Raw genomic sequence first — 11,293 nt, forward strand, 5'->3', positions numbered from 1 at the left:
GATCTAAAGAAATTCAAGAACAGATGATAATCAAAACAGTTGACATGTATCAGTCTGGAAAGGATTATAAAGCCATTTCTAAGGCTTTGGGACTCCAGCGAACCATGGTCAGAGCCATTATCCACAAATTGAGAAAACTTGGAACAATGGTGAACCTTCCCAGGAGTTGCCGGCCAACCAAAATTACTCCAAGAGCACAACGACGACTCATCCAAGAGGTCATAAAAGAACCCAGAACAACATCTAAAGAACTGCAGGCCTCACTTGCCTCAATTAAGGTCAGTGTTCATGATTCAACAATAAGAAAGAGACTGGGCAAAAACGGCATCCATGGGAGAGTTCCAAGGCAAAAGCCACTGCTGACCAAAAAGAACACAAAGGCTCGTCTCTAATTTGCCAAAAAATATCTTGATTATCCCCAAGACTTTTGGGCAAATATTCTGTGGACTGATGAGACAAAAGTTGAACTTTTTGGAAGGTGTGTGTCCCGTTACATCTGGCGTAAAACCAACACAGCATTTCATAAAAAGAACATCATACCAACAGTCAAACATGGTGGTGGTAGTGTGATGATCTGGGGCTGCTTTGCAGCTTCAGGACCTGGACAACTTGCCATAATTGACGGAACCATGAATTCTGCACTCTATCAGAAAATCCTGAAGGAGAATGTCCGGCCATCAGTTTGTGACCTCAAGCTCAAGCGCACTTGGGTTATGTAGCAGGACAATGATCCCAAACACACCAGCAAGTCCACCTCTGGATGGCTCAAGAAAAACTAAATTAAGGTTTTGGAGTGGCCAAATCAAAGTCCGGACTTAAATCCGATTGAGATGCTTAAACAGTCCATTCATGCTCGAAAACCCTCCAATGTGGCTGAATTAAAACAATTCTGCAAAGAAGAGTGGGCCAAAATTCCTCCACAGCGATGTGAAAGACTCATTGCCAGTTATCGCAAGCACTTGATTGCAGTTGTTGCTGCAAAGCGTGGCACAACCAGTTATTAGATTTAGGGGGTAATTACTTTTTCACGTAGGGCCAGGCAGGTTTGGACAGCTTTTTTCCCTTAATAAAATAAATAATCATTTAAAAACTGCATTTTGTATTTACTTGCATTATCTTTGTGTAATATTCAAATTTGTTTGATGATCTGAATCTTTCAAGTGTGACAAATATGCAAAAAAATAAAAAAACAGGAAGGGGGCCAACACTTTTTCACACCACTGTATATATATAAAACGAATCTAAAATAATAATATATACTACAACAGTACATAAATAATACTAAAATAACAATTATCAAAAGAGGGTTCTCTCACTTCATCTGAATTATTATTTTTCTGAACCACTGTTCTAAATTCTTAAATGATGTATTGCATGATAAAAATTTGTTTAAAGATTTTAAACATTTTTGGAATAAAATTACTAATTACATAGCTAGCATTTTATATATCCTAAATACAATTAATATTTTCACACTTTTTTTGCATTATTTTACAGAATATTGGGATAAATTATGCTAAATACAAATTTCTCAAATTTCATTTTCCTTATAAATGTTTACACAATAAATTTTAAAATGGTTTACGAATATTTCACAATTATTTCACTGATTTTCATTTATGATTGAAAGTCTGGGTATGGCACATTCAGCAATAAAGTATATGCATAAATGGCTATTGAAAAGCAGCAGAAATAAACGATGAAGGCATGATAATATATTCACAAGATCGTTCATAATGTGATGTTTACATAACTAAAAGAAAAAACTTCTTTAGAAGGCAGAGGAAGGGAGAACAGAAGCCAAGAGAGAAAGAAGCATGAAGCAATAAATATTGATCATCAGTCAGTCATTTCTCACAAAACCAGTAAAATCTTATCCAGGCTAGCAAAAAGAAAATGTTGTCTGGCATCAACAGAGGTGATCTTTTTTTACAGGGTCATTAGTTATTTGGACAGGACAAAAAGTGCAAGCAGTCTCTCTAAACAAAGCGGTTTACAGCTGGACTCACAGCAGTAGCCTACGGCTTTCACAGAGCCCATTTGAATCACACCATGACAGAGCAGTAATGATGTATGAAAACCTGCATGCTTTTAGCTTAAAATGCATGGCCATGCTAAATAATGCAAACAGTAAGTGAATCCTGAATGGAAAAGAGCAGCAAGCCAATCTTTAAAATATTTTAGTTCATGTTCCAAAGAAGAATGACAGTCATATGGCTTTGGAACAACATGAGGGTGAGTAAATGATGACAGAATTTACAGTATGTCATTATTTAGTCATCCTCATGTCATTTCAAACCCATATGACTTTCAATTCTTCTGTGGAACACAAAAAGGAGACATTTTAAATAATGACTATATAAATGACAGTTAAAGGGATAGTTCGCCCAAAAATTATAATACTGTTATTATTTACTCATCCTCAAGTTGTTCCAAACCAGTATGAGTTTCTTTCTTCTGTTGAACACAAAAGAAGATTATGAAGACTGTGGGTAACCAAACAATTGCTGGTTTCAACTGACTTCTATAGAATAATAAAAATAAAATAAAAATACTATGGAAGTCATTGTGACCAGCAACTGTTTGGTTTCCCACAGTCTTCAAAATATCTTCTTTTGTGTTCAACAGAAGAAAAGAAAAAAAAAAACAGGTTTGGAACAACTATATTTGTGTATTGACAACGTCCAACACAGTGTTGTAATTGTTAAGTAAAACTATAAAAATAGTTTCCAAATTTTGAAAATAAAAAAGTTTGATAAATGAAAAAACTGAACTTAAAAACTAGAAATGTTGCCTTTGCAACTAACTGAAATAAAATAAGTTACTAAATAAGTACTAAAATTACTAAAACCAAAACTGAAATAAAAATAAATTAAAGCAGAGTAGAAAAAACCCCAAAACGAATAAAATCATTACAATAGCACATAACATGAACATATACATATATATACAGTGGTGTGAAAAAGTGTTGGCCCCCTTCCTGATTTCTTATTTTTTTGCATGTTTGTCACAACATGAGGGTGAGTAAATGATGACAGAATTTACAGTATGTCATTATTTAGTCATCCTCATGTCATTTCAAACCCATATGACTTTCAATTCTTCTGTGGAACACAAAAAGGAGACATTTTAAATAATGACTATATAAATGACAGTTAAAGGGATAGTTCGCCCAAAAATTATAATACTGTTATTATTTACTCATCCTCAAGTTGTTCCAAACCAGTATGAGTTTCTTTCTTCTGTTGAACACAAAAGAAGATTATGAAGACTGTGGGTAACCAAACAATTGCTGGTTTCAACTGACTTCTATAGAATAATAAAAATAAAATAAAAATACTATGGAAGTCATTGTGACCAGCAACTGTTTGGTTTCCCACAGTCTTCAAAATATCTTCTTTTGTGTTCAACAGAAGAAAAGAAAAAAAAAAACAGGTTTGGAACAACTTGAGGTTAAGTTATGATGACAGAATTTCCATTTTTGGGCGAATTATCCCCAAAACAACCATAAAAGCACAATAAAAGTTAACATTCTAGCTTCGAGTGTGGAAAAAACGAAATTAAAGTTGGTACTCACTGTTTATTTCATCAGGCTTATTGCTGGGTGCACTATTTTTTTTTTTTTTAAACGTATACATTTATTATAAGTATATAAATATATGAAAGTACTTATGACTTATGTACGATATATTGAATGCATCATGCAGAAATTGTTCTGTTATTTTACTGAGAGGAGGTTATTAATGGTGACCTGCCAAAGGACTGCAGATAAAAACTAGCCACTGGCTAACTATGGAACATCAAATGGAAACATTTATGTTTAATACTGTACATGGTCCCTTCCAAATAAATAAATAAATAAAATAAATAATATTTCAAAAACCTCTATGCATTCTATTTCTTGATTCGGGTGTCAAACAAGTCCTCAGAATGTGAATTCAATAAATCTTATCAGTTTGCTGTGAACCGGAGGGCTCTCGTCTTTATTATTGTCCTCCAAGCAGCTGAAATTCTAAAAAAGTGATGGAGTTTGTAATGGCATGGCAGATGGCATCTGAGATCCTTTCTTTAGCAGAATGGGCATTTGCTAAGGGCCAGGAGTCGGCCTGAGACAAGATTAAAATGCAAAATTCGGCCCCTTGCTGATCTAAAGTCTCTCCCTCAATTTGAGCTAAAATTGGGTTCAGTGTATAATGGATAATCCTCGGAGGCCGAGATGAAGAGAAACACACTGCTTCAAATGAAAAGCTTACAATGAAAAAGCTGATGAACAAAAGCTTTGTGCTTTATTTCCAATCGACTTTCACCATAGAAAACAGACCAGAAGTCTTTATGGCAAATTAAACGAGATTCCTGTGTATTTAGCCTCCACATTGAGTGTGTTATCAGCATGGTACGTGCTGCTTTCATGACTTGTGAGCCGTGGGGCGGCACTGAAATGCTAAAGTGGAACAGACGAGATGATGTGCAAAAACAAACAACTTTCAACATTACTGAGGGACCACTTTACTTGAGTTTTCGAACTACTTTAGAGCTCCAGTCTCGTCAAACTGACGTGCACGCTTATTCCCGGTGATGAGGGGAAGCTCTCTTTCCCCCCTTTTCCCTGTCCTCTGGAAAACTCTGCGTCCCTGGACAGCATTCGAGATGGCAGGCTCAGACACTTCACTTCCATCAAATCTAGCAGAGCCACACTGAAGAGCTCCAGGCATGTTCTTGCTGCTTATGAGTGTGTTGTGACACACAACAGCTCCAGATTGACGCTGCGTCCAATTCACAAGCCAACTCCCAACTAAACTTGAGCAATGAAAGGAAAAAAACCCTCTGCGGTGCTATTTCAGTCACGTCAGCTGAACAGTTCTACCTTTTAATTGGACAATATTTGGGTGACGACTGACATTTCAAATGTCACCCAAGGCGCTCTTTAAAATGTCCAGAGGGACAAGTATAAAAAAGATGAACAGACTCACAGAGACATTGTAGATGGCCATCCCAACAGCTCGATGATCGTTTATTTTTTCAGTGGACACAGATTTGGTTTCATAAGCCAGAAAAATCCCCAGAAGCAGCAGCAAACCCTTATAGCCATAAACGACACCTAAAAGACAAAACAGAGACAAAAATAATGAACAGGTTTCCAAACATCCTTATTGTCCTTATCATTGTTCCATCCCAAATCACTTCAACACTCACTACTGATGGAGCCAATGTTGCGGTGTTGGGCCACTCAAACAAACGGAGCAATTCAATTCAATCCAATTCAAGTTTATTTGTATAGCGCTTTTCACGATACAAATCATTGCAAAGCAACTTTACAGAAAATTACGTTTCTACAATATATTTAGTAGTAGCTTGTCAGTGGTGACTATGTCAAATTGATGTACATATGGCAGAAATGTATGGTAAAATTCAGTTAATGACGCAATCAAACGATGATCACTATTAACAGCAATGATTATATGTTGCAATCAAACTTGTAGCAAAATTTGGTAGTTTTGTATGTTGTCTGAGGGGTTGGCATCATCTGAGGTCCTCTGAGGGGGTTGCATCATCTCTTCTCAGGTGTTCGGTCATCTCAGGTCTTTGTAAGGGCAATATGGTTTATTTTAGATTATATTAATATACCAATATAATAATATATTTTGATTACTATTAAACTACTATTAAAAAGATTGGGGCCAGTGAGATTATATTGTTTAAGAAATAAACCCTTTTTTTTTTTCTCCAAATTGATCAAAAACAATTTAAATGTTTTCTACTATTTAGGTGTTTTTTTTTTACTATTTCAGTGTTTACATTTTCAACATTGATAATAATAAAAAATGTTTATTGAGCAGCAAATCAGCATATTAAAATGATTTCTGAAGGATCATGTGACACTGAAGACTGAAGAGTAATGATGCAGAAAATTCAGCTTTGATCACAGGAATAAAAATACATTTCAAAATATATTACAATAGAAAACAGTTATTTTAAATTGTAATAATATTGTGAATAATTTCACATTATTACTTTTTTACTGTATTTTTGATCAAATAAATGCAGCTTTGGTGAACTTCTTTCAAAATCTCTTTTAAAATTGACTTTTGAAAGGTATTGTAAATTATCATAATATTTATTAAATCCCATCATATCAAACTCTCATCAAGTTTATGGGTTTTTAAACATTTTTACAGTGCTTCGAAAACAATATACAACAATACCAATCATATTTCATTGAGCTTTTGATTTGTTACCACTGGCTGTTGCTTGTCTATTTTTTATCATCACCTTCTTGTCTGACCATTAAATGATTAGTTCACTTCCAGAATAAAAATTTCCTGATAATTTACTCACCCCCATGTCATCCAAGATGTTCATGTCTTTCTGTCATCAGTTTCGCAAAGAAATGAATGCTTTTGAGGAAAACATTCCAGGATTTTTCTCCATATAATGGACTTCAATGGTGGCCAACGGGCTGAAGATCCAAATTGCAGTTTCAATGCAGGTTCAAAGGGCTCTACATGATCCCAGCTGAGGAATAAGCGTCTTATCTAGCAAAACAATCAGTCATTTTCTACAAAAAAAATTATATACTTTTTAACCACAAATGCATGTCTTGCACTAGCTCCGTGATGCACGTCTGCAAATTCACGCATGACGTAATCATGTTGGAAAGGTCACGTGCGGTTAGCTCTTCGTCTGTGTACTCCGGTTGGGTAGGGCGAAACTTTCCACGTTCGCTTTGTAAACACTGGGTCGGTACTTCCTACATCATATGTGATCTTTCCAATGTGACTACATAATGCGTAAGGTCGAGTTAGTGCAAGATGAGCATTTGTGGTTAAAAAGTACATACATTTTTATTTTTTAAGAATATGACCGATCGTTTCGCTAGATAAGACCCTTATTCCTCGGCTGGGATCATGTAGAGCCCTTTGAAGCTGCATTGAAACTGCTATTAGGACCTTCAGCCCGTTGAGCACCATTGCAGTCCATTATATGGAGAAAAATCCTGGAATGTTTTCCTCAAAAACCTTACTTTCTTTGCGACTGAAGACAGAAAGACATGAACATCTTGGATGACATGGGGGTGAGTAAATTATCAGGAAATGTTTATTCTGGAAGTGAACTAATCCTTTAAATCCTCGGTAAACACTGCTGGTGTAATGAAGGTCGCAGACTGGGGGTGCAGATTTAATTTAACTGAGTGTTTGCTAAAAACCAGCTCACTCTCAGATTATCATTTCAAATTCATTTGGCTTTGGATGTGACCGAAAATGGTGCTATCTGAGTGGGTGAGCTGTTTACTATGTAATTAGTCCATCCATTTCCACCAGTTTGATGTATTCAGGCCGATGCAAACATGATAGGTGGACATTATCACTCTGACAGGGTAATCAGTCAGTCACAGGCGCTGCCTGCTCCCATGACTTTTGCCTGTATCTAACCATTCATCCCTCACATTCACACCACACTTTGTGATCTCACTGAGAACTCTGCTATATTTGGTTTGTTTTAGTTCTGTTCGATCAATTATGTTCTCATCCAGATGTCGTGAAAGGATACTGCTGTCCATGCGTCCTTGGACCAAATGCCCTAAATGGTTTATGCAGAGAAACTGTTATGACAGAAAGTATTTGTATGACAGGTCTGTTTACGGCCAGCTGTGCTCATTTCTCAAGGACTTTGCCTGAAGAATACACTGAAGGCTGACCGTAACTGGAAGAGCAAGGCCAGTCCAATTTGTCTCATAAAGGTAGCAATTAATTTGTTTAATTAGTTAAACACTTACAAGCAGGAAACACCTGAGTTGAGAGGCTGAAGGTTGACACCACTGGGGTTCCTTCATTAAATCACTCTTTCACTCACAGGCTTATAGGCTTTATTCAGACACCATGACAAGATCATGACGAACAAGAGCAGAGGCACAGGGTAACCGTTAGTAGTCTCGTTTATTTGCATGCACCGTCTGTGTTGTTTTAGTATCTGATTTAATATAGGAATTATGCAAATCAGGTAACATCAGGACACTAACATGTGACACTCACCCCCCGGAGCCGTGTGAGACATTTTGTTTATGGATGGGCGCTTTTTATTTAACTTCTTTTGGACTGATGCATGCAACACCCGCTGAGTGGCATTAAACAACTTGAAAGATCAAAGACAATTTTTAATATAACTCCGACTGGATTCGTCTGAAAGAAGAAAGTCATATACACCTAGGATGACTTGAGGGTGAATAATTTATGGGCTAATTTTCAGTTTTGGGTGAACTAACCGTTTAAGTAGGACTTAAGTACATCTTTATAATGTAATTTCACAATTACTTCTATTGTCTTTTAAATATGGTTAAAGTGTACCGCTGAATGTTCTGACAAACATTTATGGTAAACTAATACTTATAAACTTATGTCATCTCTACTGAAACTTCTATGTCATGTATTTAAATATATCTGTAATTACACATTTGTAAAGAAGTTGCAATTTAGGTCATTTAAAATATAATAACTTTAAATGTAATATTGAATAACACAGTTACAGTTATAATCAAGTACTTCACATGTGCTTTAATATGTTAGTCAACAGATCAAAATAAGAAACAATATTTCTAAAATATAATGATTTAAGATGTAGTTTAAGGTAAAACGTTTAATTTGACATTATTACAAAGAGTACTTTTTATAAGTGTATGTGAGTGCGTTAAGAAACAGTCATTGAAGTCTACTCTCTTTAAGTACAATTAAGTGGCCGTTTACTTCATTATATTTTCTGCAGTTTTAAAAAAATATATATAATTATATAATAAATATAAAAATATATTTAAAATATACTTATATATTTATAGATATAAATATTTAAAATATACTTAAAAATACTTCAAATTATTTAAAGTATACTACAAGTGCACATTGAAATTAATTTAGCACACTTCTTTTTTCACAAGGGAATCTGTCATACTTTACTGCAAATGTGCAGCATCACTCCTCCAGTGTGTTCCAGGCAGCTCAGGCGGCTCTTTAAAATGTCTTAAGGGTGCTTGATTACACTGCGCATCTGGATATACACTGCTTATAATATATCATTTAATCATCGCTTGATGAATCACCGCCAGCATGATCACTAGAAAATGTACACAAACATCTCCTTCAAACAAAATTCTATTTACTGCCTGTTTTCTACAAAAACGACTTAATTTAAATATGCCTTCCGCAGCCCTAAATCAGCACAGATAGTGTCGGGTTTAACTAGATTACAAGTGGTTGGTAAATAAAAAGCAGGTTTTTGAACTGAAATACAGTCAGGAAATGCATTAACTGGTAAAATGTATAAAATGCAGCTGTACACTATTAAAAATAAAGGTTTCAAGGGGTTTCGCAGTGATGCCATAGAAGAACCATTTTGGGCTCCCCAAAGAACCTTCCAGTGAACAATTTTTAAAAGAACCATTTTTTCTTAGTGTGAAGAACATTTTAAAATTCTAAATAATTTTTTCCCCACTATAAAGAATGTTTAATGCAATGAAAATGTTCCATGAATGTTAGAGGTTCTTCATGGAACCAATGCCAATAAGGAACCTTTATTTTTAAGAGTGTAGGCATTTACATTCGACAAAAAAACAAATCAGAATTGGGTGCAATGTGAACAAATACAGTGCCAAACCCAGAGAAGTCTTACCAAGCCATGTGTTCATTTTCTCTGAACTGCAGTGCTGCAGCAAAGGCTCAATCAACTGATCCACGTCACCTTTAGGTGCTTCTTTAGTGAACTTCTGCTCAGATAGAAAGAGAAACACAACAGCAGCTCATTCAATATTTTGTTTATATGCACCTTGAGGCCAAACACCAATCCAGCTGTGTCACAGTCCTTGATCAAAAACTGAGTGCTGCCATACCTCCACTGTGATGTGCAGGGGATCCACGATCTGCCAAATCATAAGGGACAGGATGTCGATAACCAGCAGGGCTCCCACGGTGGCATAGAGCTTCCATGGCTCCAGGTGCTGCTGGGATATAAAAGGACCACTGAATCAACTTTCCATTCTGGACAGTGAAAGACACAGCTTGCGCCGTGATTCATGACAACATATAGAGCGTAAGTCCAGAGAGCTTGAAGGGGAAACAATGGCCCATTATCAGGATGCCAATTCAATCCGCCACACGGTGGCCGCACTTTATGGTTTAAGTAAGGAAAGTGTCTATAATGGATTTCGGCTGAGACCATAACGCTGCAACAAAATCAATAGTTGTTCTTTTCTTGTAGCGAGGATGGTGTTTGTGAGCAATTAAACATAAAAAGTATTTATTTAAAGAGCAACATAAAAAGTGTTTATGTTCTCTGTGACTCGTATTGTTTATTGTCACTTTTGAGAGCTCATAAACCTCAAACACACCTTCACAGCGGCGAAGATGAAAGAACTCACACATAGCCAGACAATTGACTCAAGGAATTTTCTGGGTTTAAAACAAGTTAAGCTCTATGTATGGACTGCTATCGATTACCACAGAACTTTGACTCATGCCTCTGTAAAAAAGAACAGGAATGTACTAAAAAAAGACTATGGGCCATTTCAGGGGGTTTTCAAGTAAAAATGTGAAGCTTGCATTTTTGTTCCAAGTGCTTATATTAAGCTCTAAAGGCACTTCAATCATCCTTTAAGTGGTGGAACTGCTTTTCTAGGTGGATGAGCTTCTGGTTTCCCCATAGGCTAGTTTTTAAGTATGTTTTTACAAATGGAGAGTCAAGTGTAAATTATTTCTTTACACTTTATTTCTTTAAAGGGGTCATATGATGCGATTTCAAGTTTTCCTTTCTCTTTGGAGTGTTACAAGCTGATTGTGCATAGATAAGATCCCTGAAGTTGCAAAGACTAAAGTCTCAAATCCAAAGAGATATTCTTTATCAAAGTTAAGACTCTGCCACGCCCCCCTAAAACGGCTCGTTCTAACACGCCCCCACATATCTACCTCACTATGTGGAAATATTAGCATAATGCGGCCCAAATGTGCACGCAAAGAAAGAAGGCGTGGTTTCAGTAACCGCAGTTAGTGTTGAAGCAGCCATGTCAGGGAGTCGCTGTGTGTTTCAGTGCAAAAACAAAAGCACTTTATTTGGCCTTCCGAAAGTAGATACATTTAGGAATCTTTAAGATTACTTACAACAGAACAGCAATGCATTTTATGAACGACCGTTTCGTGAACCTAGGAGAAGAGGTAATTCTGACTTTGCTATGAATATCTGGCGCTTCTGAATCAGCTACTGTTTTGTTATTAGTTTAAATATTTGCTATTGACTGTTCAAATGCAGAGTTTTG

At 36.1% G+C, this 11,293-nt stretch overlaps 1 protein-coding gene across 2 annotated transcripts in view; it reads right to left on the reverse strand.

The window, feature by feature from the left end:
• gabbr1b (gamma-aminobutyric acid (GABA) B receptor, 1b) overlaps positions 1-11,293 on the reverse strand; it is a 121,819-nt gene that overhangs the window by 9,899 nt on the left and 100,627 nt on the right. The window contains exons 19-21 of one of the 2 annotated variants that reach the window (XM_016472365.1): positions 9,875-9,982; positions 9,658-9,751; positions 4,971-5,098 (exon numbers count right to left, since the gene is read on the reverse strand). In XM_016472365.1, coding sequence (XP_016327851.1) covers positions 4,971-5,098; positions 9,658-9,751; positions 9,875-9,982 — 330 coding nt within the window. Of the gene's footprint in view, positions 1-4,970; positions 5,099-9,657; positions 9,752-9,874; positions 9,986-11,293 lie in introns of both variants that reach the window. The other variant, XM_016472364.1, reaches the window with a different exon arrangement.

Source organism: Sinocyclocheilus anshuiensis, unplaced genomic scaffold (assembly GCF_001515605.1).
Source record: "Sinocyclocheilus anshuiensis isolate Anshui unplaced genomic scaffold, SAMN03320099.WGS_v1.1 scaffold804, whole genome shotgun sequence".
NCBI lineage: Eukaryota > Metazoa > Chordata > Actinopteri > Cypriniformes > Cyprinidae > Sinocyclocheilus > Sinocyclocheilus anshuiensis.